Source organism: Oncorhynchus keta, chromosome 33, assembly GCF_023373465.1.
Source record: "Oncorhynchus keta strain PuntledgeMale-10-30-2019 chromosome 33, Oket_V2, whole genome shotgun sequence".
In the NCBI taxonomy this organism is placed as follows: domain Eukaryota; kingdom Metazoa; phylum Chordata; class Actinopteri; order Salmoniformes; family Salmonidae; genus Oncorhynchus; species Oncorhynchus keta.
In genome coordinates, this window is record NC_068453.1 from 6,351,565 (window position 1) to 6,379,336 (window position 27,772).

Consider the following 27,772-nt stretch of genomic DNA (forward strand, 5'->3'; position numbering starts at 1 on the left):
AACTAGCTAGCAATTTCACATCGGCTACAGAGAAATAAATAAAATCATTTAAAAAATAGGCTATTACACCATAAAGCACGATTTAGCCACAGAGGATCATTAGCTTTTTTTTAAGTCGGAAGGGCTAGTAATTTGGGCAGCACGCACTGCAAATACCAAATAGATGTTTGAGTTGCAACTTCCAGTGTAAAGCAGAGAGACCCAGTCAGGCATATCTCAATATTTTAAAATACAATCTTGCTCTGGGACACCCCCTCCGGGGGGCGGGGACAATAAATAGACCAGAGTGGCCAAGATCAGAAAAAAATGAGGGGCCAAGTGTCTCGCTGAATTTCCTGATCCACTAGTTACCAGAGCCACAAAGTCAGAAGGCCCGCCTAATCGACCAATCAGATGACCGATCACACTCCATTTGATTGGTCGACTATTCGGGCCTTCTGACTTTAAGAATGCTGTAACTGGTGACGACCATCTTTTCTGACATGGATAACAAAGATTTTTATAACTAACCAAAGATAGACCAGAGCCTGTCGTGGCCAAAGGGAGCAAATTAGTCATAGTGGGCAGAACAAGGAAGGAGTTGGGCAGAGCCAAGTACAAGCTAGTGAAAATCCTATTGGCTCGTTCTAGCATTTATTTGCATATTTCCATTGGGGAACGCCTACTCTGAAGTGCGCGTGTATAAACAATGCAATTCTTTGTACATTTTGCAAAGGCTGAAGTCTACAAAGCGCAGTCTACTCTGTTTGTTACAGATTCTTGGAAACAGACAACTGTATGGAGATCAAATGTTTCATCGATGAGCAAATTTGCAGAATGTCGCTCCATCTTCTCCCACTGCCGGCCACTGGGCTTCCTCTCATCACCATATTTGGTAGTGTTAAACTCCAACCGGATGCGTCACAGTTTACATCCGATGAAATATCGGGCTCATTGTTCTATCTGTGTGTATAATCTGTGTATCTACGCTACAACATGACCTATAGTGTACGTCGTTGCGTCGTGCGTAGCGGGTGGGACAACGCTCGTGCACTGCATTGTTGTGGGGGGAGAGCTCGAGCTTGCAGTTGCAGCCTCGAAATGGTTCCAGGCTATAGGGAAGAAGCCAATTCAGATCCTTGAGAAAATGCTTTTATGCTCATGATATAACCCAGTTTAGTATTTAACAAGACCCAGAGGGCTCCCAACTGCATTCTTCTCCGTTATTACTGAAAACGCCTAAACATCTCCCGCTGGATGAGAACATTGTGTACGGAATTACAGCCACTGAGCAGGCCACATCGCCATTGCTTTCAAAGGCTGTTGACAAGCTACTATCTACAACCAGCAAAGCTGTTTCTAGTTCTAAGGTATGTGTTTTTTTTGTTGTTATTTTTCCGATGCATTTTATCATGGATTATATAGAGCATAGTCGGCCAGTAACTGATTAATGCTGCATGTGTTGTAGGAAGCGCAATACACGTTTAAAGGGCTCAGTTGCCCTGTTTTGTTTGACGCCATTTGCTAACGTTAGGTTGTTAGCTAACTGTAACTAGCATTAGTAGCTACAGTAATGTTATTGTTAGCTACTAGCCCACACTGGCTTCATATTTTTTTCGCTATTCGTTGGTGTCGCTGTTCTCTCTCTTCAGCCAGCTGCTAGTTTGCTAGAAAGAACCATGACATCCTCGGAACGCGGTAAATTAAATGGTGCAATTTATCATGGTGCAGTTTATAGTTTTTTTGGGGGCTCGGTTGCCTGCCACTCCTAGGCGCAACAAAGTTAGCACAATTTTAAAAGGCTAAAGTTAACACCCCCCCTTACTTTACGCAGGCTGTGTGAACAAGTTGTCCTCTCTGGCATAGCAAACGTTTTTTGTTAGACGTTCTAGATTGTCTCTCGCAACCCAAAACGTTTCCTGTGTCTGTTGTGTTAATGTTTAGGCTCAGTGTGATTTACTGTGGAATCTTGCAGTCTCAAATCTTGAATGATTCTTAAGAATAACCAGACAGTTTTTATACATCTATCCATCCACTCCAAAACGGACCACATTCTTCATACAAACCCATGCAGAGATTTTTCTTGTTCAAACTTTTAATTGAACTCTTATCTTGTCATCATATGCCTGCACTGCAGCTGTGGTGATAGCATTAGCAGTTATCTCATACTTTTGCTGGCATGGGAAACCTGAGTTTCTTTTGAGCACAAGCCATCCTTTTACCCCCCCATATCACTACTATCCCCTTGTCCCTCACTTTTTAGTGACACACTTTCTTATTCATATGTCTTAGCAGATGCTCTACTCACCCAGTCCCCATTTCCACTCAGTAGTATACATTATAGTTTCTAATGTAAACAAATTCAACAATGCTATGGAAATTGAAATCCTCAAACTGATATCGCACATTGTCGATCAACAGATAGGCCAGCTCCCAGCTATCTATTCAAATACCTTCACCAATTGATGCTTGTTTACATTGTCCTGGTGTTTGTCTCCGTTACCACACCCTTAGGTAAAACCAGTCAAAAATAAAAATTCTATTTAAATTTTTAAACTTAATGTAGTGTGATGGTAATCTATGTCTGCTTCTGTTGTCATCCCCATGCTTGTTTAATTTATTGTGTTGTGGTATAGACTCCTCTATGTACCTGCTTCTCTTCTCCTTGCAGCTGTTCAGGTGTCGAGGATGAGGAAGAAGGCTCGGCACCACAGGGTCCCCGAGCCCCAGCGGCCGCCCTCCCCCATCCAGCCGTCCCCCAACAAACAGACTCTGACCTATGCCCAGGCCCAGCGCATGGTGGACATGGAGATTGATGGCCGGATGCACCGGATCAGCATCTACGACAAGCTGGACGTGATCTCGGATGATGACCCTACGGCTCAGGAGATTATGGAGTGCACCAGCAACAAGGAGAACATGGAGAAGCCTCAGCAGACGCCAATGCGCTCCGTCCGGTTAAAAAACAACCAGGAGAAGAGAAGTGCAGCTGCGGTCGCCCAGAGCCACACGACACGTGGAGCTGCAGCAGCGCCAGTACAGACACTTCCAGAGGCCAAGGTCCGGACGGTGGAGTATAACCTACCAGCGGTCCCCAGGAGGCCCCCAGTGTACTATAAGTATGTGGAGAAGACGTCAGAGGAGTTGGATGAGGAGGTGGAGTATGATATGGATGAGGAGGACTACGCCTGGCTGGAAGTCGTTAACGACAAGAGGAGGAGCGAGGGCGTCAGTCAGGTAGGCCTTCTCTTTTTAAATGACGCCATAATTACAAAACTTCAGGGTGAGGCTTCTCCCCTGTAGCCCGGGTGCCAGTCAATCATTTTTTTCCCATGGGGTTTTGTACTGTGTATTTAAATACTGTATTCTCGACAGCATATTATTATTATATTCTACTGCTGTACATTGCATTTTAGTTACCCTTTGTACACTGCATATTTATGTTTATACTGGATTCTTGACATAGCTCACTGATACTCAGTGCACAAAACATTAGGAACACCTGCTCTTTCCATGAGACTGATCAGGTGAAAGCTATGATACCTTATTGATGTCACTTGTTAAATCCACTTCAATCCGTATAGATTAAGGGGAGGAGACAGGTTAAATAAGGATTTTATAGGCCTTGATTGTGTATGGATTGTGTATGTGTGCCATTGAGGGTGAATGGGCAAGACAAAATATTCAAGTGCTTTTGAACTGGTTATGGTAGTAGGTTCCAGGCGCACTGGTTTGTGTGACAAGAACTGCAACGCTGCTGGATGTTTCATGATCAACAGTTTCCTGTGTGTATCACCAATAGTCCACTACCCAAAGGACATCCAGCCAACTTAACACACCGGTGGGAAGCATTGGAGTCAACATAGGCCAGCATCCCTGAACGCTTTCTACACCTTGTGGAGTCCATTCCTCAACGAATTGAGGCTGTTCTGAGGGCAAAAGGGGGTGCAACTCAATATTAGAAAATATGTTCCTGATGTTTTGTACACTCAGTGTATAGCTACCGCTGTACATATACTAAGAATGCTTGTGTAAATTTCATCTGGTGTATATAAGCATCGATTGCATTTGGATTACTGTTAGTAGTATTAGTGTTAATTGGACTAATTCTGGTATTTCTTGATTTCTTGTTTTTTTTATTTTATTTATTCATTCATTTTTGATTATTTGTGGACTTTGACATTGTACTGCATTGTTAGGAGCTAGTAACATAAGTGTTTCACTGCAGCCACTGTAACATCTGCTAAACTGTGTACGCCACTAATAAACTTGGATTTGATTTCAGTCTGTTTTTTACTCTTTTGCCAACTAGACGAGAGTAGAAACACTGACACTCAGGCTAGCTCCCCCCTCCCCCCAAAGAAACAAAAACAAATGGATCACAGGCTAAGACAAGAATACAACACAACAGTAGTTGTTAATACTACAATACATGTGCAAATATTTACTGTTCTCCCTCCAACCACCAGGTGTCCCACAACGTGTTTGAGTTCCTGGTGGACCGCTTTGAGAAAGAGACACAGATGGAGAAGGTGAGCCAGGGCCAGGACAAGCTGACCATCGACGAGGACGCTGTCTGCTGCATCTGTATGGACGGAGACGGCCAGGACAGCAACGTCATTCTCTTCTGTGACATGTGCAACTTGGCCGTGCACCAAGAGTGTTACGGTGTTCCTTACATCCCAGAGGGACAGTGGCTGTGCCGGCACTGCCTCCAGTCGCCCACCCAGCCTGCAGGCTGCATACTGTGCCCTAACAAAGGCGGCGCAGTGAAAAAGACTGACGATGACCGCTGGGGTCATGTGGTGTGCGCCCTGTGGGTGCCGGAGGTAGGGTTTTCCAACACGGTCTTCATCGAGCCCATCGACGGAGTCAGCAACATACCGTCTGCTCGCTGGAAGCTCACCTGCTACCTCTGTAAGGAGAAGGGGGTGGGGGCCTGTATCCAGTGTCACAAGGCTAACTGCTACACAGCCTTCCATGTCAGCTGTGCTCAGAAAGCAGGACTCTTTATGAAGATGGAACCAATCAAGGAGTTTACAGAGACCGGCGAACCAACGTTTTCGGTGAAGAAGACTGCTTACTGTGGGGCTCACACCCCCAACAGCTCGGTCAGACGACCTCTCACCATCTACGAGGACGCCAAACCCCAAAATGGATTGTGTTCCCCTCTGAAAGGGGAGAAGATGAGGGGCGCCAATGCACTGACGAAAGGCAGGAAGAGGAAGAGCAAGAAGGTGGAGCCAGAGGAAGAGGTCCCACTCGTGGCCGTGCCTAGCTTTCCTCCCCAAAGGTAGATTCACTCACCATTCATCTAAGCTTCATTTTCATAATTTGCAGATGATCAGACGTATCAGTAAATGTGACGATACACAATTCCATTCTTATTTTCTGTCATTTTCTTTTACAGTGAATGCTATTAGATTTAACGAAAACCTAATATGAAATGACAAAATGTTGATCATTATTTCATTTATTTAATTAACAAAATGATGCAATACCCAATGTCCCTGTTTGAAAAATGTATTGCCCTCTTCCACTCAACTTGTTGTGCCACCTTTAACTGCAATGACTGCAACCAAATGCGTCCTGTTGATATTAATATTAGGTTTTGTTTGAAGATCTGTTAATTCAGTGTGAAAAATTTGCAAAAATAGAGAATCAGACAGGGGGCAAACTCGCGGTTGGCAGGGCTCCCCGCTTGTGCCATCAAACCCCTGCAACTTATCTGGGCAGAGTCCCTGCCCATCTTCCTGAAAACATCTGAAGCCCTACCTCTTCAAACAGTATCTTATATAATCTTCCTCCCCACCTTGTTCACAAGTTGTTTTTCAATGTTTGAGTTTGTTTCAACTGCTAGCAAAGACGCATCAGCTACTAGTCAGATTCTCTCACAGGCACACTGGACTCAAATGGCGTTCTTGTTGCCATGGTAACCTACCACCCTTAAAGGGATAGATTAACATTTTTGTCTCATCTGTGATATTTTGGTTAAAAGACTCAGGTCACAAATATGGAAATAACACTGAGCAATATACCACATCACCTTTTACTAGTAAGAAATGTATTATTTTAGAAACATTACAAAGCATGCTCATTGTTTTTTTTTCATAATTACACAAAAAGCAATCTATATTTGTCTGATAATAAAAAAATCTGAGGGGCAGGTAGATTTTTAAATCTATAGTAAAAGAGGTCAGGACTTAGTGAAAAAACATGTCATTCAATTTCAGACATGGACATTACTTCAATAAGCATTTAAAAAACAAAAACGTTAATATCTTCTCCATCTGTTCCCAGGTTAAACACCATCCTCAACCGGGTGTCTATGCAGAAAAAGAAGGTGTTTGTGGAGCTGGCTCTAAACTACTGGACTCTAAAGAGACAGGCGAGGAACGGAGTACCCCTCATTAGACGACTACAGTCCAGCCAACAGTCCCATCAGAAGACCCATGCTGCACAGCCGGTCAGTCAGACTCTTGTCCCCCTGTTTCTGACACAATTCTCATCCCCTGGCTGGTACACTCAATTCCCTCTCACACTCCTATCATTATAAGATACAGAACAGGCCAAAACTGCCCAGAGGCATATGATTGTATAAATGAGAGCTCCACTGTTCTCCTTGCATGATTACAATTCCACTGTTTTCTAACACTAATGTTGGTGATATTATTTTTTAACTGTACATGTCTGCAATGTTTTATAAGTCCTGATTTGTGTGATTCCAACCACAGAAGGAGAGTGAGGAGGAGAGCCGGGCTCTGAAGGAGCAGCTCAAGGAGTGGCATTGTCTAAGACATGACCTGGAGAGAGCCAGGCTATTGCTGGAGCTCATACGCAAGAGGGAGAAACTCAAGAGAGAAGAGGTAGGTTAGATAACTGTAGCTGTCCCTGCAAGCCAACAATACATAAATATAGCTCACAAGCCAACTATAAGACAATTAGTAGTATAGTATAAATTGGAGCTGCAGCTCCTCCCCCCCTCTCTCTCCCCCTCCATGGTTCAGCAGCTATATACAGTATATAATGTGGCTAACGGTCCCCTGTGTGTCCTCAGATGAAGCTGCAGCAGAGCCTGTTAGAGGTCCAGCTGACTCCCTTCAGTATCCTGCTCAGGTCTGTGCTGGAACAGCTACAAGAGAGAGACCAGTCCTTGATCTTTGCCCAGCCTGTCGACATCAAAGAGGTAAGGCTTACTTACCATAGGAGAGCAGCACTTACTATAACATCTACATACACAGCGAGGGAGAGCCACTGGTCTGGACAGGAGTCCGTTTGATAATGTAAGATTCGGCCAGAAATTGATCAAGCTTTTATTGGTTCTCTCACCCCCCCAGTGAGTTTAAACCTCTTGTTGTTTAGATTTATAAATCCAGTGTTTATTATGTCAGGGGGCGCTGCTCTGGGGCTGCACATGTGGGTGTTTGAGGCATAAAGACACAGAACTAAGCAGTAAAAGCACAGCCCCCATCATTATCAACTTCATTAACCCTAACATCAAATAGTCTTTGAAGTCAGGAGTCTGGTGTCAGCCAGACTAGAGTTGAGATGCTGCTTATGCCCTTTCAAGTTTTTAATTCATGAAAAAATATATATATTTTAACTTGAATGACCTTATTTTGTTTACTATAATAGATTTATATCTCAATTCTTTACTCCTCCTAGCATGGGTCAGAGCCCCTCATTTGGGCTGATTTAAAAAATAAAATAAAAAAATAATTAAAAAAATAAAGTATTTCCAAAAAAATATCAGACTGGATTATACATTTACCTCTCAATGCCCTGAAGGTGCCGACTATCAGATGTTTTTGTAACTCTGTCTATCATTAAACCTGTAGGTGCCTGACTACCTTGACCACATCAAGAACCCCATGGATTTCTCCACTATGAGGAAACGCATTGACGACCAGGCCTACAGCAACCTGGATGACTTTGAGTCTGACTTCAATCTCATCATCTTCAACTGCATGAAGTACAACTGTAAGGATACCTTCTTCCACCGGGCGGCCGCCCGTCTCCGAGACCAAGGTGGGGCTTTGATCAGGAAGACGCGGAGGGATGTGGAACGAATCGGCTTCGAGAAGGACAGCGGGATGCACCTGCCCGAACCGCCCAAGATCGAAGCGTCTCCACCGTTTTCCTGGGAGGACGGTAAAGGCCTAGCGAGTCAAAGAGTTTTATTTATATATATATCTATAAAATGGATAAATCAGTCAATATAGAATACTGGAACAGACTGCAGTGTTTGCAAAGATCCACATTAGTAAAGCATATTCCTGGTCTAAGAAGCACTTTCAATTGAGATGCTCTTGAGAATTTTTGTCTAGCAGTTTGCTTAATCTGGATCCTCAATATAATTCTACTTACCTAGGCTACTCTGTGTTTAAGTTAACATCAAGCAAATGTCTCCCAATGACAGTGTTATCTTGGTGTCCTTTCCCAGTGGACCAGTTATTGGTCCCAGCCAACCGGCAGCACATGCCTCTGGAGGAGCAACTGAAAGAGCTGCTGGAGAAACTGGACCTGACATTCTCCATGAAGTCCAGCCCGTCACGCTCCAAACGCCTCAAGCTGCTCAAGAAGACCATCAACGACGTGCGCAGCGAGATGAGCTTCGGCCTGAGGAGGGCGTCCCACCACTCCCATTCGCATTGTTCTTCCTCCCAGCCAGAAAGGAGTAAAGCTGGGGAGGCAGAGGGTGTGAAGACCAATGGACAGAGTCCTGATAATGAGGGTGGGTTTTTTCAAGTTGTTACTTTATCTGCATTGGGGAACCCAATATGTTATTATAATAATAGTACATTTAATTTGTATAGCTCCGGAGGATTTTTAAATTTTACATTATATACACATTTAAAATGTACAACATATTTTAAGGCCCATTTTCAAAAGTTCTAATTGATGAAGTGGTTCTCAGATGGTCAGGGAGAGCATTCCATAGAGGGGCATGGGAGCCTTCTGCTCCCATGCCTTGAATGGGGCTTAATCCATTCAAGGCTTTAAATATAATAATGAGGATTTTGAAGTTGATCCTGTAGTTGCCCGGTAGCCAGTGAACTTGGGCCAGGATCGGTGTGATTTGGTCTGACTTCTTGGTCCTGGTCAGGACCCTGGCAGCAGTGTTCTGGATTACTTGGAGCCTCTGTTTTGATAACTATGGCTTCCGGCAGGATTAGCGCTCTCTTCAGAATGTCAGTAGCTAGGGTTCCATCCAATTTGTGACAGATTGTCATGCAAATATTGTCAAATCTGTATAAAGAAAATCTGCACTTTTCATCTACCAAATAGAAATCTACAGTTGAATGTGTTTCCATCGCATTTTAAAATCGACTGACGGTTTTGTCACAAACGGTTGCGATTTATATAGAAAACTTGCGCAATCTGGTTTTGGCGTGCATCGATCATGTCACCAGCATTCAAATAAAACCCTCTATTTGTTGGAATTTTGCATCAAGCTCATCGACATCCAACATCTAGCTATGCTTTTCCATGTCGTGGTGGTAGTACGACGTAGCATAACATCGCGTGACTCCAAGTTTACTTTGACATAATGGCTTATTATATAATATTTTCCCATAAAGGAGGGGGTGTGCCTTTAGGAGAGAAGGCGTTATCTTGGAAGCTGTTTTGAACTGGAATGGCAAGGTGGCCAGCTGTGGTGGAACAGATTGCGTGTGTAGTTTGGTAGTTGAGAAAGTCTGAGAGGTAAGGGGGGCAGGGTGGTGAAGGGCTTTGTAGGTCAGAAGGAGGATCTTGTAATTATTCGTTGAGAGACAGTGGAGTTCACGGGTGATGTGAGTTGATGCTGGAGAGTAGTGAGTTGCAGTAGTCAAGACTGGAGTAGATTAATGCATGTATGAGGTTTTCAGTGTCAGGATGGGAGAAGGAGGACCTGACATTGGCCAAGCACTCAGATATCCCCAGTGACCTGGTCTCAGGATGTCATGTGCTTCTCAGTCCTTTGTTTTATTGGCGGAAACTAGATATAAACTCAAGTTAGATCAGGAATGAACTGTAACCTCTAACCCAACATACCATATAGTGTGCTTAGTCATGTTAACCTGCTATCACGTAGTCATGCTGGGTTCGAGGACATCCCTTTGCCTGGTTGATGAGTATGCCTGCTGAAGTGGGATACTGATCTTCATCTGGGTCGCAACAATAGACAAACAGTCTGCTTAAACTAATAACACACAAACAATTATACATTTGTCTTTTATTGAACACACTGCGTAAACATTCACAGTGCAGGATGGAAAAAATGTGAACCTTTGGATTTAATAACTGTTTGACCGTCCTTTGTCAGCAATAACGTCAACCAAATGTTTTCTGTAGTTGCGGATCAGACCTGCACAACGGTCAGGAGGAATTTTGGACCATTCCTCTTTACAAAACTGTTTCACTTCAGCAATATTCTTGGGATGTCTGGTGTCATGCCACAGCATCTCAATCGGGTTGATTTCAGGACTTGTATTTTCTTCTGTTGAAGCCATTCTGTTGTTGATTTACTTCTGTTTTGAGTTGTTGTCCTGTTGCATCACCCAACTTCTGTTGCACTTAAATTGGCAGATAGTCTAACATTCTCCTGCAAAATGTCTTGATAAACTTGGGAATTTATTTTTCTGGCGAAGATGGGCCTGGACAGCTTGCTGAGGCAGGAAAGCAGCCACAAACTATGATGCTCCCTCCAACATACTTAAGTTAGGATGAAGTTTTGATCCTGGTGTGGTGTGCCTTTTTTTCTCCACACATAGTGTTGTGTGTGCTTTCCAAACAACCCAGAATACTTTGCCAGTATCGCTGTGGAACATCCAGGTGCACTTTTGCAAACTTCAGATGTACAGCAATGTTTTTTTTGGACAGCAGTGGCTTCTTCTGTGGTGTCCTCCCATGAACACCATTCTTGTTTAGTGTTTTACGTATCGTAGACTCATCAACAGAGATGTTAGCATGTTCCAGAGATTTTTGTAAGTCTTTAGCTGACACTATAGGATTCTTCTTAACCTCATTGAGCATTCTGCGCTGTGCTCTTGCAGTCATCTTTGCAGGACGGCCACTCCTAGGGAGAGTAGCAACAGTGGTAAACTTTCTCCATTTATAGACAGTTTGTCTTACCGTGGACTGATGAACATCAAGGCTTTTAGAGATACTTTTGTAACCCTTTCCAGCTTTATGCAAGTCAACAATTCTTAATCTTAGATCTTCTGAGATCTCTTTTGATCAAGGCATGGTTCACATCAGGTAATGCTTCTTGTGAATAGCAAACTCAAATTTTGTGATTTTTTTGTAAATTAATTTTTATAGGGCAAGGCAGCTCTAACCAACATCTCCAATCTCGTCTCATTGATTGGACTCCAGGTTAGCGGACTGCTGATGCCAATTAGCTAATGGAGAAGTCATTAGCCTCGGTTCACATACTTTTTACAACCTACACTGTGAATGTTTAAATTATGTATTCAATATAGTAAAAGTACAATAATTTGTGTGTTATTAGTTTAAGCACGTGGTTTGTCTGTTGTGACTTGGATGAAGATCAGATCCAATTTTATGACAAATTTATGCAGAAATCCAGTTATTTCTAAAGGGTTGACATACTTTTTCTTGCCACTGTATCTGCCTGTTAGCATGGCTTTCTCTTTAACATGGTCATGGTACAGTGGAGTTGATATGCTAGGAGCCTGAATTGATTCACAGTAAACCTACACTAACTCAGTAACTATTAGATTTCCTTCTAGAAAGCAGAATACTTTGCGTGATGTGATTTTAAATATATTTTGCTGTCTCATTGGTTATTTAGCTATGCATTATCTTCTTATGGCTGCAATCCCGTTAACGGGATGATATGACAACAGCCAGTGAAAGTGCAGGGCGCCAAATTCAAAACGACAGAAATCTCATAATTAAAATTCCTCAAACATGCATGTATCTTATACCGTTTTAAAGGTAATCTTGTTGTTAATCCCACCAGTGTCCGATTTTTAAATATGCTTTACAGCGAAAGCACCACAAACGATTGTTAGGTCACCACCAACTCACAGAAAAACACATCCATTTTTCCAGCCAAAGAGGAGTAACAAAAAGCACAAATGGAGCTAAAATTAATCACTAACCTTTGATGATCTTCATCAGATGACACCCATAGGACTTCATGTTACACAATAATGTATGTTTTGTTTGATAAAGTTCATATTCATGTAAAAATAATCTGAGTTTACATTGGCGCGTTACGTTCACTAGTTCAAAAAACATCCAGTGATTTTGCATAGCCACATCGATTCAACAAATACTCACCATAAATGTAGATGATAATACAAGTTATACACATGGAATTATAGATATCTCTCCTTAATGCAACCGCTGTGTCAGATTTCAAAACTTTACGGAAAAAGCATACCATGCAATAATCTGAGAAATATACAATTAGCCGCCATGTTGGAGTCAACAGAAACCAGAAATTACATGATAAATATTCCCTTACCTTTGAACTTCATCAGAATGCACTCCCAGGAATCCCAGGTCCACAATAAATGCTTGATTTGTTCGATAATGTCCGTTATTTATGCCCAATTGGCTACTTTTGTTCGCGTTTGGTATATATATCCAAACGCTCGTGCATTTCTTCGGACAAAAACTTTAAGTTTTATATTACTGGTCAAAGAAATATTTCGAACTAAGTACAGAATCAATCATTGGGATGTTTTTATCATAAATCTTCAATAAAGTTCCAACAGGAGAATTCCTTGTGTCTCGAGGAGGAGTCGATATCATGTGGAATGTGCGTGACCAGGAAATGGCTCTCTGCCAGTAAGCTGACTCATTCAGCTCTCATTCAGTCCCACAACACAGTAGAATCCTCATTCAAGTTTCTAAAGACTGTTGATATCTAGTGGAAGCCATAGGAAGTGCAACTTCATTCATATCCCAATGTGAATTCAATTGGGCCTGGTTTGAAAATCCACCAACCTCAGATTTCTCACTTCCTGTTTGGATTTCTTCTCAGGTTTTTGCCTGCCATATGAGTTCTGTTATACTCACAGACATCATTCAAAAAGTTTTAGAAACTTCAGAGTGTTTTCTATCTAAAAAATGCATATATTAGCAACTGAGACTGAGGAGCAGGCCGTTTACTCTGGGCACCTTTCATCCAAGCTACTCAATAGTGCCCCTGCAGCCATAAGAAGTTGTAGAAGGCAAGATGATTTGTATTGAATTCTTGTAATAAGTCTTCACCCTGAGGATGATGTGCTTTAGGAATGGTTCTGGTGTTTTTATTAATGTACAGTTCCCTCTTTTCATATTAGAGTGATAGTTATATAATGTTATGCTTTCTATGTATTTTATAACTGTATTCTTCAACAGGGGACAAATCATTACCTCCCAAATTGGAACCCTCTGACTCCCTAACTCCTCTCCTACACTTCGAGAGTAACCTAGAACCCCCTACCCTCAAACCCATCCACACCCCGGACAGCAAGACCCACGGACAGGTCAAATTTGACCGGGAGAAACCCAACAACGCTTCCTCCACCACTACCCTTCTCAATGGCCACTCCGACTCCCAGAACCCCCTGCTTCTTTCAAAGGGGGACGTGAGTGTGGTGGCCACCTCCACCCTGGCCCAACCCTCGGGGACGACTGTCAACCGCCGCACTGCCGTGCTCTTCAGGAAGTCCAAGACCTCTAGCCCTGGGAAGAACCAGGGGGGGAGAGGAGGTGACGAAGCTCAGACAGGGTGCCCTCAGCTGGGCACCAAGACCTTCCTGTCGGTAATGATCCCCAGGCTGGAGACCCTCCTCCACCCAAGGACTCGGAAGAGGAGCCACAGTCCACGTGGGGTGTACAGCGAGGGGGGTGGAGACAGGGAGGACGAGTCCCCCGTCAAACACATTAACACAGGTAAATAGGGTTCTTCTCACTTGTTAAAAAAGTACTTATGTTAATGGGACTCTTAAATCGAGCATGAAGTAGAAAATGATCTTCAGACTTGTGAAATAAGAGATTAGGTTCCCCTTGTCCATGTAATCTTATTAATTATCATCTAAAATGCTAAACTGATCTAAGATCAGCATCCCTACTCTGAGACTCTTTATGATTAAAAGGTCCTAATGTTGTAGGTCTATGCTATAGTTGGCTTATGTATAGTATACTGATTACCGTACTGCTCTGTGTTACTCGCCTCAGGCCTGTCTAATGGTTTTGCGATGGAGGAGGTAATTGATGAAGAGAAGGAGCTAAGTGACAGCAGGCCTCTAGAAACCAGGAGACGGTGTGCCTCTGAGTCCAGCATCTCATCTAGTGGTAGTCTGCTGGGCAGCACCAGGTAGGTACATGCATATGCCTCAACAGACCTGCGTTCAAATATAATTTAAACTGGGCTTGATTGAGCCCGCTTGGCTCAATGGAACCACTAGAATAGTCCCAACTGTGGAAACACAGGCAGGCTCAATCAAACGTAAGCCGTCATTGTAAATAAGAATTTGTTCTAACTGACTTGTGTAGTTAAAGACATCTCATAACAACAGGCTAGGTGGTGCACTTTTCACTGCTGAACGTGGGTGGTGGTACTTGGTAGTTCAACTATGTAGTCTGGTAATTTCTCTATAGTGTTTCATGTATATGGCAGTCTGACTCACATAGTGTGGATGTCTTTTTCAGCAGCACCCTCAGTCTTCCAGCATGTGGTAAAGGCAAACCGGCCCTGGTCCGAAGAAACACTGTGGATGATAAGAACGACCTCATTGCCTGTATAGAAACCGGGAACTTTGCCAGAGCTGCTAGGATTGCCGCCGGTAAGTTTTCTGTCTTGATGTTCATCGTACAGTAAAGTGGAGACTGCAGAGGTATCAGAGACTGCTGTGTATTGTATCAGATGAGGTCTGGCTGGGAGTCAGTGGAGTAGATGTATTGCTATAGGGGCAGCTTTTGAGGTACTGTTCCTTTACTGGTATTTCCAGCATGATCCGCATGGGTTGCTGCAGGTAGATCATCCTAGGAAATTTTATTTAATTGATACAAACTGTCTCCAATCAATCAATAAATGTCTTGTTTGGTGGGGGGAATCGCCTAAGCCATGGGAGGCCATTGACAGTCGCTGGATCCAGGTTCGAGTCCCGGTCTGGGCAACACCCCAAATTTTCAGCAATATACTTCCATGGTTGGTGTAATTGACTCTCTCCTTTTACTGCCCCATAATTGACAATTTTTTAGCTACAACTTCCAAGTCTGTTGGAGAGGATCAGCTTGAGCAAAAAATAGGTGTAGAATCACCGCTCTACAAATAGTATTCTCTGCAAAATAATACATTTTGTGCGATTTTACGATTCGCAGAGCTACTCCTCCCCTGGCTTAAGCAATCCCTCCTGCCAAACAAACACACACGCACAAACAGACGATTGATTGATTGGAGACAGCTTATGTCAATTACAGAACATTTCCTGGGATTTCCTACCTCCAGCAACACTAGTGGACAATGCTGGAAATACCGGTAAAAGCACAGTACCTCAAAACGTGCCCCAAAACTCTTTGGCTCTAGCATTAGGATATAACCAGAACCCAGAGTTTTCCTCAGCCGTATGCTACGATGCAGGCTATATAAACATAACTTAAAGCAATTATATTCATGATTTACAGTCCACAAATTGTATTCTCTTTGTAATATCACATTTTTCAGTGAGTTGTGATGTATTTAACCTGTGTGTTGATGCTGTCACTATTAGCATGGCTCTGGAAGTGTTTTGCTCTATTTACAGTGAACCCTTCCTAACTTGATTGTTGTTATTCCTGCATCCATAGAAGTTGGCAATAGCAATATTTGGATGCCTGCTAGTGCTGCAACAGTTGTTCTGGAACCTCTAAAGCTAGTTTGGGCAAAATGTAGCGGATACCCTTCCTATCCTGCCTTGGTGAGTGACAGTGAGCATATGTATGACACCTGACTATCTCATTCTTACTTTTGTGCTTGCTACCAGGGCCTACAACTAACCTTTTTGTCCACCAGCCACTCAGATTTTTTTAGGAGTCAAAATATTTCCGGGTGCTTTAATTACAACAAAAAACACATCTAAATGGATACGCATGCTTAGTAATGTTTCTAAATCAAGGAATCTATTACTAATAAGAAGTAATGTGGTATATTGCTCAGTTTAATATTTTGTGACCTGAAGTCTTTTAACCAAAATATCACAGATGAGACAAGTGTTCAGCTGCCCCTTTAAGCTTACCGTGGTAATGGAGCCACTCAAGTCGTCACATGTGGCGTAAGTCATCAGCATGCTAGGCGAACCGAACGAGTGTGCTCACATACTTCCTTAAAAGACCGCTTGCTTGAAAAACTAGACTTCAGCTACCGAATTCGGCTTGCCTCATGAAACATTTTTGCGTGCTCGAACAGCCGTAAAAAAAAACCTTGCCGAAGTCCAAAATGAACCAAAAAATGTCACAATGTCCTCATAATATATGCACAAACTGTTAGACTGCCAAAAGGAACTGAAACAGACGTACACACCACCTCATTATTGCAGCGTCCTACTAGGAAGGCTACATGTCTAGAGGACTGACATGAACATGATGCTGCTCATTTGTTCATTAACTTAGCCTGTAAAAGTCCTATTTTGTTTGAATATAGAAGGTGATGTGTACGAACTAGAATATTTCAGTGATCGTTCTGCTGTGCCTTAAGGCATCCCATGTGATGATGCTGCTCATCCTACGCTGATAAGGCCATTCTTTGCCATGTTTATAGCGCTATTCAGACTGGTATTACCAGAGTGTTGGTTGTGTAATTATTATCCAAGCATGTGTGTTATTCCAGAAGGCGATTTACACAGGATTATTCCAAACTGCCCCCTGCAGTTCTTTATTTTTTCAGATTTAATTGACTCCTGACGGAAGCCTGGAGGTTTTTATTCTAGGCATGAAGATATTTCATCGTCATGTCTAGACTATAATAGGCTACACTGAACTCATTTTTGGCTGCCAAATGTATACAGTGCCTTCAGAAACTATTCACACCCATTGACCTTTTCCACATTTTGTTGTGTTTCAGCCTGAATTTATTTATTTTTTACGGATGAAAAGCTGACATGTCTTGAGTCAATAAGTATTCAACCCTTTTTTGTTATGGCGAGCCTAAATAGGTTCCGGAGTAAAAAACAATGCTGAACAAGTCACATAATAAGTTGTATGGAGTGTTTTTAGGTATTCATTTTAAAAATCATGTTAATCTCTGTACCCCAAACATACAATTATCTGTAAGGTCATGCAGTGAATTCTAAACACAGATTCAACCACACAGACCAGGGAGGTTTTTCCAATGCCTTGCAAAGAAGGGTACTTACTGGTAGGTGGGTACAAATAAAAAAAAGCTGACATTGAATATCCCTTTGTAGTGACTGGGTGTATTGATACACTATCCAAAGTGCACTGAATCATTTCACCAAGCACAAAGATATAGGCATCCTTCCTAACTCAGTTGCCGAAGAGAAAGGAAACCGCTCAGCGATTTCAACATGAGGCCAATGGTGACTTTTTAAAATAGTGGCTGTGATAGGACAAAACGGAGGATGGTTCAACGTTGTAGTTACTCCACAATATTGATTTAATTCACAGTGGAAAAGAAGGAAGCCTGTACAGAATAAAAATATTCCTAAACATGCGTCCTGTTTGCAACAAGGCACTAAAGTAATACTGCAAAAAATGTGGCAAAGAAATTAACTTTTTATTAAACACAATATTAAACACAAGCAGAACACTTGAATACAAAGTGTTATGTTCGGGCCAAATTCAATACAACAATAAGTGCCACTTCATATTTTCAAGCATAGTGGTGACTGCATCATGCTATGCTAGTAATCATTAAGGACTGGGGAGTTTTTCAAGATAAAATAAATGGAATGTAGCTAAGCACAGGTAAAATCCTAGAGGAAAACCTGATTCCGTCTGCTTTCCACCAAACACTGGGAGATGACCTTGTGTTTTAGGTTATTGTCCTAAAACACAAGGCCAAATCTGCACAGGAACTGCTTATCAAGAAAACAATGAATGTTCCCGAATTGGCCGAGTTACAGTTTTGACTTAAATCTACTTGAAAATCTATGGAAAGACCTGAAAAATGGTTGACTAGCAATGATCAACAACCAAATTTGACAGAGCTTAAATCATTTTTGTATATAAATAATAATGGCCAAATGTTGTGCAATCCAAGGGTAATAAATTATTTCTAACTTACCCACAAAGAATCCGCTGTAATCACTGTCAAAGGTGCTTGTACAAAGTATTGACTAAGGGGTGTGAATACTTATGTTCATGAGATTGATGTATTTAATTTGCAATACATTTGCAAACATTTCTAAAAATGTGTTTTCACTTTATCATTATGGGGTGTTGATGGGTGAGGAAAAATATTTAATCCATTTTGAATTCAGGCTATAACACACTGTGGAATAAGTCAATGGGTATGAATACTTTCTGACGGCACTGTAGGTGTCCTCATAATATTGAAATGTATTAAGTGTGATCATAGTCGTTATTTTAGCGATCCATGGTAAGTGTCCTTCCTAATAACAATGCCCCCCATCCTGACGATTTAAGCTGCTGAACCGTATTTGCACTTGAGATGCATTTTATGGATGAGAAAGGGAACTTGCCATTTCCAACAAGTTTAGTGGGGATGCCCTGCTTTGCGATCAATTGCCAAGGACCGGGTTCTCCAACCCTATTCCTGGCGAGGTACTATCCTATAGGTGTTCACTCCAACCCTAATCTATCGCATCTGATTAATTCAATAATTAGCTGGTTGATAAGCTGAATCGGGTTAATTACAACTGGTGTTGTTGCGAAACTCTCCAAGAACAGTGTTGAAGAGCCCTGACTTTGGACATCAAGAGCCAGCCAGGATTTAATTAAATACGCTATAGGCACAATAACTTTTATTGCACATTTAGACTTAATTAAACTGATGCATTTGGCGATGTTTAACTTCAATTCACTGGTACTATGAAGAATAGCTTAGCCATTGATAGCCTAATATATGCTTTAATGTACTTTTTGGTGAATTTATGAGGCATTGCTAGACAAGACATTGTGAGATACAGATGACCAAAATTTAGCCTATGCGCACGGTTGTCTGCCTGCTTCGATCCTCTCTCTCCCTCGCTGGCTCGCCTGGTCTTTCTCTTTTCTATCAAAAATGCAAGTGTGTGTCTTTGGTCTGTTTAGCTCAGTCTACTCCTTTATAGCCCCTACTAGTGAATTTGCGTGAGAAATTGCAAGACACAGCATTGCGATCAGTGGTGATTTTTAGCTTGTAAATGTTGGTGGGGCAAACTCCCCAAAATGTTTTCGATGCATGCCAGCAAAGCTACAACACTAAACTATATATTAATTGGACTATAATGGTGACAAACGGTGCCCACATACTGTTAGGGCCTACATTAAACTGTCTCAATAGCTGAGTCCAAACACCTTACCACTTGTATCCCAGGTGTCTCAGAGGATCCTTGTCTGCAGTGGAACTGTCCATTCAGCCTCATTTACTGCCTGAAAGAAAAAAAACTGAGCTGATATGGTTTACTTGCTTGAACAAATGTGGTTTCTGCTGACAATTGAGATGTTCAAACTATGGCATAAGGGGATGACGAGCGGATATGAGGCAATTTAATGAGTGAGTAGGACGTAGTCAATATAACTATTTGTTCAGCACTTTCGAAATGTACAGCGACAGAATTCTCCCTTTACACCAAGTCAGAACAATAGGATAAATAAAGTGGGCATACAAGCAGACAATGAAAGCTTTTACAATGTTTGATGACATTTTGCTAAAACAGGCTATAGGCTACACGTGCACCACCAAGTAAGAACAGTAGCCTAAATTATGAGTGGGGGAAAGGGGCCAAATTATCAGGGTGAGGAACATGAGCTACTAACAGCTTACTACACAACATACACTTAGTATTACTTTCTTAGCTACAGTATACATATCTCACTGGCATATTACATTATTTATGCAGCAGCATACAATACATTTTTGGACTCACCTTGTGCTGTGCTCACTTGAACAGGAAGGTGGTGCGGCGGTCTTTCTTGTTGGCAAATTTGGTCAAAGTCTGGCATTCTCTGGATTTATGGTAGAAGTCATGCTGGATTGACAACATGGCGAATGTTGAAAGCTTATCCTTTTTAAGCTTGGAAAGAGACCCTTAAAACCAGACTTGGACCACACATCCGTTCCACTTAATAGCAGGCTAATTATTGCTTTGCAATGCTTGCAGTCACTGATTCCTTCCAAACCACTCATTGTTGAATTTGAGATTTCCAACTTGCTGTGAAATGTTTATGGCCAATGCATTTTGGAGCTGCATTACTCAAGAAAGCAAAAAATAGTTGACGTTTGTGTGTGTATAATATATACACTTTTTTACATTGTTTGCAAACTGATATAAATGCCAGAATAACATGCAAAATGTGCCCTGAATGACGGGTCGCCACTGATAGCCTGTACATCTTTTGATTACCGATGCATGGTTCTGACTATGCCTGGTGGCCGACATGTCTACCTAATATTATTATTATTATGTCTACCTATACCTGACTATGCCCATCCCCTCTCTCACCCTCCCTCGTTAGCTCGCTCTTTCTTTGCTGTGATAGATGCAAGAGTTTGTTCTCGGAAGTAGTCTACGGCAAACTAGTTTCCTCCCTTAAATACTGAATCTTAGGAGTCGTGGAGTCGATTCCGCTAAATGGAAGTCTGCAACGGGAGTCGATGGGCAAGGAGTCGAGGAATCGATTCTAGTGTGCCTGTGAGAATCTGGCTAGTTGAGGCTGACTGTCTCTTCTTCGCTTGCAGTGGAAGCAAACTCAAACATTGAAAAAACAACCTCATTTGTGAACAAAGCAATGTAAATGTCCAATGCTATAAATCACTACTCGCGCATGTGCCAATGCATATCTTTTTGACCAATGTGGCTGGTGAATTAGAAATTCAGACCCGCCAATGCCAAAATCTACCTGCATTTGGTGAGTGTTAATTTTAGGCCCTGTTCAAATTGTGAGTGAGGGATGTTCACACACTCACACCCTACAATGTTTTGCCTTTCATGGTAGAGTAAAACCTAGGTCCATATCTTTCAAGTCCTCTAGATGGCGCCATTGTCAAACAGGTCTGATTTTACCTTAGTGGATGCACCTATTCATCACAAGCACCAGCTATGTATTTGAGCATGTGTGTTTGCGCATGTATGTGCAATGCATGTCTGTTTGTATGCAAGTATACTGTGTCATAACACTCCAGACACCACTCCCTAGTAACCCTGGTACACCTCTTCTACCACGTTAGATCGTCGACCCCCACATGCCCCGGGTGGGGTGCCAGCACAACGGGGTGTCTATCCCTATGCCCCCCCTTGACGTCCTCCGGGTCGGAGAACGGATGCAGTACAAGAACGAAGAAAAACTCTTCCTCGTCCTTTTCTTTGACAACAAACGCAGCTGGTGAGACTTCTCCAATATTAAATGCTATGAAAGGGACTTTTTTTTTTATCGTAACATTTATGGATACACCATTTTATAATCCACATTTGCAATATTAAGTGTTATTTCAATACATGCTGCGAATACACAACCAACAGACAACACGGAGAACTCAAATTTGTATTAGAAGTTTTACATTTTTGCAGATTTGTATCAGAAGAAATGTAACTGTGATTTTGATTTCACACTTCTCAGGCAATGGCTTCCTAAGTCTAAGATGGTCCCACTGGGGATTGACAAGACCATCGACAAGATCAAGATGATGGAGGGCAGAACGTCCAGCATCCGTAAGGCTGTTCAGACGGCCTTCAAACGTGCCATGAACCATCTTAGCATCGTTCAGGATGAACCTGTCAGCGACATGAGTGACGTGGACTAATGCACACACACACACACACACACACACACACACACACACACACACACACCATTACACACACACACACACACACACACACCATTACACACAGACACCCAACCCCCTGAATTACTGCTCATGGCCTTGTCCTGTACCGGAGTCTGGCATACTCTCCTTCTCCTCTTCGTCAGTCTTTCCAGAGTTCTATGCTGACTGTGTTTACCAGGTGCCTGGCTACCCCCTTGGCTTGATATGGTGCCTCCTTCCTCGTCAGCCCCCGCCCGCTGGTCTGACGGCTGCTGCTTTAATGAATGTGCCCGAGTTCCCCTCCTATCAACCTTTCTCCAAGGTCATGTTCTAATTGAAAACTAATTGAAACAGGGTGGGTTTAATGGACTTGCCCAAAAAGAAACGCTCATTTCCGTTTTCTTTCAAAACAGTTTTGATATGTTTCCTGTTGTGTTCCATAAGGAACATGACTGTGCTGCAAGACTGCTGCCATGATCCTCCTCTATTCCCTATGACCATGCCACTGCCAAGATGGGCTGCTTCTTCCTCACCTCACTCATCTAACCTTATGCCATTTATTTCCACCCAAAACTACCTACTATGTTTTAAAGTTAACTGTAAATAACTGCAATATTTGTCTGACACACTAACTTATTGTGTAGATTGAAAGAAATTGGTACTGTACAATGGCTTTTCTTACTAGTATTTATACTTTTTGGTGAATTATGTAAGCACTACGGTGTGGTATTTCCAAGTTCTGTGAAAATAAGACGAGTGTAAAAATCCTTAGCAGTGTAAAATGTTTTTTTCCCCCCTTTTTTTTCCTTTTACAGTTTTTGTATTTTCTTTAAGTTATTGAAGTTTCTAAATATAAGCTTCCCTTTGGCATTAGTTATTTTGTAATATTTTTTTTTAACGATAGTGTTAGTATATTTTGTTCGTACATATTTATATGATTGAGTGCCTTCGGAAAGTATTCAGACCCCTTGACTTTTTGTGAGGTTACAGCCTTATTCTAAACTGTATTAAATTGTTTTTTCCCCCACCTCATCTACACACAATACTCCATAATGACAAAGCAAAAACAGGTTTTTAGAAATGTTTGCTAATTTATAAAAAAATAAAAACTGATATCACATTTTACCTAAGTATTCAGACCCTTTACTCAGTACTTTGTGAAAGCACCTTTGGCAGCGATTTTAGCCTCGAGTCTTCTTGGGTATGACACTACAAATCTGTCACGCCTGTATTTGGGGAGTTTCTCCTGTTCTCTGCAGATCTTCTCCAGCTCTGTCAGGTTGGATGGGGAGTGTTGCTACACAGCTATTTTCAGGTCTCTCCGGAGTTGTTCGATCGGGTACAAGTCCGGGCACTGGCTGGGCCACTCAATGACATTCAGAGACTTCTCCCAAAGCCACTACTGTGTTGTCTTGGCTGTGTGCTTAGGGTCGTTGTCCTGTTGGAATGTGAACCTTCACTCCAGTCTGAGGTCCGGAGCGCTCTGGAGCAGATTTTCATCAAGGATCTCTCTGTTCTGCTCTGTTCATTTTTGCCTCGATCCTGACTAGTCTTCCAGGCCCTACCACTGAAAAACATCCCCACAGCATAATGCTGCTACCACCATGCTTCACTGTAGGGATGGTGCCAGGTTTCCTCCAGATGTGACACTTGGCATTCAGGCCAAAGAGTTAAATCTAGGTTTTATCAGACCAGAGAATCTTGTTTCACATGGTCTGAGAGTCTTTAGGTGCCTTTTGGCAAACTCCTAGCGGGCTGTCATGTGCCTTTTACTGAGGAGTGGCTTCCGTCTGGTCACTCTACCATAAAGGCCTGATTGGTAGAGTGCTGCAGAGATGGTTGTCCTTCTGGACGGTTCTCCAATCTCCACAGAGGAACTCTAGAGCTCTGTCAGAGTGACCACCGGCTTCTTGGTCACCTCCCTGACCCAAGGCCCTTCTCGCCCTTTTTTGTTCAGTTTGGCTGGGCGGCCAGCTCTAGGAATTCTTGGTGGTTCCAAACTTAATCCATTTAAGAATGATGGAGGCCAATGTGTTCTTGGGGACCTTCAATTGCTGCAGACATTTTTTTGGTACCCAGATCTGGGCCTCAACACAATCCTGTCTCGGAGCTCTGCGGACAGTCCCTTCCACCTCGTGGCTTGGTTTTTGCTCTGACATGCACTGTCAACTGTGAGACCTTATATAGACAGGTGTGTGCCTTTCCAAATCATGTCCAATCAATTTAATTTACCACAGGTGGACAAGCAATCAATTTGTATAGAAACATCTCAAGGATGGTCAATGGATGCACCTGAGCTCAATTTCAAGTCTCATAGCGAAGGTCTGAATACGTATGTAAATAAGTTATTTATGTTTTTTATTTGTAATACATTTTCAGCATTTCTAAAAACCTGTATTTTTTAAAATCCATTTTAGAATAAGGCTGTAGCGTAACGTGAAGAAAGTCAAGGGTTCTGAATGCTTTCCGAAGGGTGGGTGGGTGTGTGTGTGTGTATAATTTTTTGCCCCACTGTGTGTGTAAAATATATATATATATAATATTGTGCAAGTTCTCCCACTTAAAAAGAGTGGCCTGTAATTTTCATCATAGGTACACTTCAACTATGACATACAAAATGAGAAAAAAAATCCAGAAAATCACATTGTAGGATTTTTTTTATGAATTTGCAAATTATGGTGGAAAATAAGTATTTGGTCAATAACAAAAGTTTATCTCAATACTTTGTTATATACCCTTTGTTGGCAATGACAGAGGTCAAACGTTTCTGTAAGTCTCCACAAGGTTTTCACACACTGTTGCTGGTATTTTGGCCCATTCCTCCATGCAGATCTCCTCTAGAGCAGTGATGTTTTGGGGCTGTTGCTGGGCAACACGGACTTTCAACTACCTCCAAAGATTTTCTATGGGGTTGCGATCTGGAGACTGGCTAGGCCACTCCAGGACCTTGAAATGCTTCTTACGAAGCCACTCCTTCTTTGCCCGGGCGGTGTGTTTGGGATCATTGTCATGCTGAAAGACCCAACCACGTTTCTTCTTCAATGCCCTTGCTGATGGTAGGCTTTGTTACTTTGATCCCAGCTCTCTGTAGGTCATTCACTAGGTCCCCCCGTGTGGTTCTGGGATTTTTCCTCACATTTCTTGTGACCATTTTGACCCCACGGGGTGAGATCTTGCGTGGAGCCCCAGATCGAGGGAGATTATCAGTGGTCTTGTATGTCTTCCATTTCCTAAAAATTGCTCCCACAGTTGATTTCTTCAAACCAAGCTGCTTACATATTGCAGATTCGGTCTTCCCAGCCTGGTGCGGGTCTACAATTTTGTTTCTGGTGTCCTTTGACAGCTCTTTGGTCTTGGCCATAGTGGAGTTTGGAGTGTGACTGTTTGATGTTGTGGACAGGTGTCTTTTATACTGATAACAAGTTCAAACAGGTGCCATTAATACAGGTAACGAGTGGAGGACAGAGAAGCCTCTTAAAGAAGAAGTTACAGGTCTGTGAGAGCCAGAAATCTTGCTTGTTTGTAGGTGACCAAATACTTATTTTCCACCATAATTTGCAAATAAATTCATAAAAAATCCTACAATGTGATTTTCTGGAGAAAAATATTCTCATTTTGTCTGTCATAGTTGAAGTGTACCTATGATGAAATTTACAGGCCTCTCATATTTTTTTAAGTGGGAGAACTTGCACAAATGGTGGCTGACTAAATACTTTTTTGCCCCACTGTATGTGTGTGTATATATATATCTGTATAATTCAGATGCTCACATGTTGGGAAGTATTTTGTTGTTATGGAAACCGAAAGTGCGTTGTTCTCAAGAAACCAAAAATCTTGCTGCCCAGATTATTTTATACTTGGATTTGTTTGTGCCTGTTGTTTGAAAGTTTATTGAAAAAAAAACATGGTTAAAAGTTTATTTTTTACAACAGGATTGTGACTGTTACTTACTTCTAGGACCTTTATTGTAGACTTAGGAAGATGTGCCTGTTATTTATTGTAAAGTATTACTTTATATTTGGAGAATCATGTAAGAGTTTCTAGTGGTTATTGGCTCATTTTGTGGTTAATCCTTGGGTTGCGTTACTTCTGGTTAATTTGATGGTTTAGCTTGTAAACTTCATAACATTCTTTTATAGTAAGTTCTTTTTCTGGGTAGCATTGGGTAGTTTTGGATAATTTCATTTTTAGTTGATTTCATTTTTTATCATCAGGCCTATTGCTTGGGACTGTCCTTCCTTTTTATCAAGACACAGATAATAAAAAGACCAGGATGTAAAATCACTACGAGCAAAGTCATCTCTTAATATGATACAATCTATATTTCAACAGCACTGTACACACTTCTCATGCCATGCCTCTTTCAGCAGTTTTGACGGTCAGAGATCACATGTGGAACAGCTCAGGAGCGACATCGGACTGAAGAAGGATGAGATTGCGTCTGCAATGGAGGACCGGCATCTCTGGAAGACCCACAGCCGCAGATGACAAGACGATGCTTGCTAACCCGACTATTATACTATCTAATACAGTAGGGGGAGTAAAAGGAATGAGCGGCCCTTATGCGGAATATTGCAGGTCCCCCAGTGCTTTGTTAATGCACCCAAATCAATATTGTTTTGACTTCTAAGAAGACTTTGTCAGGTGAGTGCATATAGGAGGTGGAGGCAATGGCTTTACTAGCTTTCACAAATCCAAATATTTGGAGATCGGTGATAACTTCAAGGAAGAATGTAGTCAGGATGCTCATTCAAAACAGACTTTGTCCCAATAATATCACCTGAAGTGTGCACTCGTTCACTACTTCCCGCAAATCTAAAAGCATTGTGTTTGTGGAGGCATAGGATATTGGGGATTTCCAAGGGTAAATCATTTTTGTTCAAATGGGGTGTCATGCTAAGACTGTTCACATAGGGGCGCTGTGGCTCTACAGAAAATGACAACTGGCATAGACATATCCCTGAAATCAAATGTTTTGTTTCACATGCGCAGTATACAACAGGTAACACCTTACAGTGAAATGCTTACTTACAAGCCCTGAACTAACAATGCAGTTTTAAGAAAAATACATAAAGTAGGAATTAAAAGTAACATAGTTAAATAGCAGCAGTAAAATAACAATAGCGAGGCTATATACAGGGGGTACCGGTTAGTTGAGGTAATTTAGGTAATATGAGTTATTAAAGTGACTATGCCTAGACAATAACAGGGTAGCAGCCACTTAAAAGAGAGAGAGAGGGGGGGTGCAAATAGTCTGGTAGCCATTTGATTAGATGTTGCTTGGAGGTAGAAGCTGTTCAGAAGCCTCTTGGACCTAGGCTTGGCGCTCTGTTACCTCCTGCTGTGCGGTAGCAGAGAGAACAGTCTATGACTAAGGTGGCTGTAGTCTTTGACAATCTGTAGTGCTTTGCGGTCGGAGGCCGAGCAGTTGCCATACCAGGCAGTGACGCAAACCGTCAGGATGCTCTCTGGTGAAGCTGTAGAACCTTTTGAGGATCTGAGGACTCCTGAGGGTGAATAGGCTTTTTTGTGCCCTCTTCGCGACTGTCTTGCTGTGCTTGGACCATGTTAGTTTGTTGGTGATGTTTACACGAAAGAACTTGAAGCGTTCAACCTGCTCCACTACAGCCCCGTTGATGAGAATGGGGGCGTGCCTGGCCCTCCTTTTCCTGTAGTCCACAATCATCTCCTTTCTCTTGATCACATTGAGGGAGAGGTTGTTGTCCTTCCACCACACGGTCACGTCTTTGACCTCCTCCTATAGGCTGTCTTGTCGTTGTCGTGATCAGGCCTACCACTGTTATCATCAGCAAACCTAATGATGGTGTTGGAGACGTGCCTGGCCGTGCAGTCATGAGTGAACAGGGAGTACAGGAGGAG

The 27,772-nt window shown here is 42.2% G+C and overlaps 1 protein-coding gene across 3 annotated transcripts; it reads left to right on the top strand.

Annotated features, from left to right (window-relative positions):
• The first annotated feature begins 562 nt into the window (after positions 1–562).
• On the top strand, positions 563–26,176 carry LOC118366106 (bromodomain-containing protein 1-like). 3 transcript variants are annotated; one of them, XM_035748497.2, is made up of 14 exons: positions 564–1,349; positions 2,651–3,216; positions 4,449–5,272; positions 6,280–6,445; positions 6,714–6,845; positions 7,037–7,165; positions 7,818–8,130; positions 8,423–8,713; positions 13,339–13,875; positions 14,161–14,299; positions 14,638–14,768; positions 15,772–15,881; positions 21,314–21,468; positions 21,703–26,176. In XM_035748497.2, exons 2-14 carry the CDS (start codon positions 2,668–2,670, stop codon positions 21,884–21,886), a joined length of 3,660 nt encoding a protein of 1,219 aa, XP_035604390.1. In that variant the 5' UTR covers positions 564–1,349; positions 2,651–2,667; the 3' UTR covers positions 21,887–26,176. The 3 variants fall into 3 exon arrangements, 2 of the variants coding, with proteins under 2 accessions (XP_035604390.1, XP_035604389.1); XM_035748496.2 differs by having other exon boundaries at positions 567–1,349; positions 14,635–14,768; XR_004821880.2 differs by lacking the exon at positions 15,772–15,881 and having other exon boundaries at positions 563–1,349; positions 14,635–14,768; positions 21,703–21,851.
• The last annotated feature ends 1,596 nt before the right edge of the window (positions 26,177–27,772 follow it).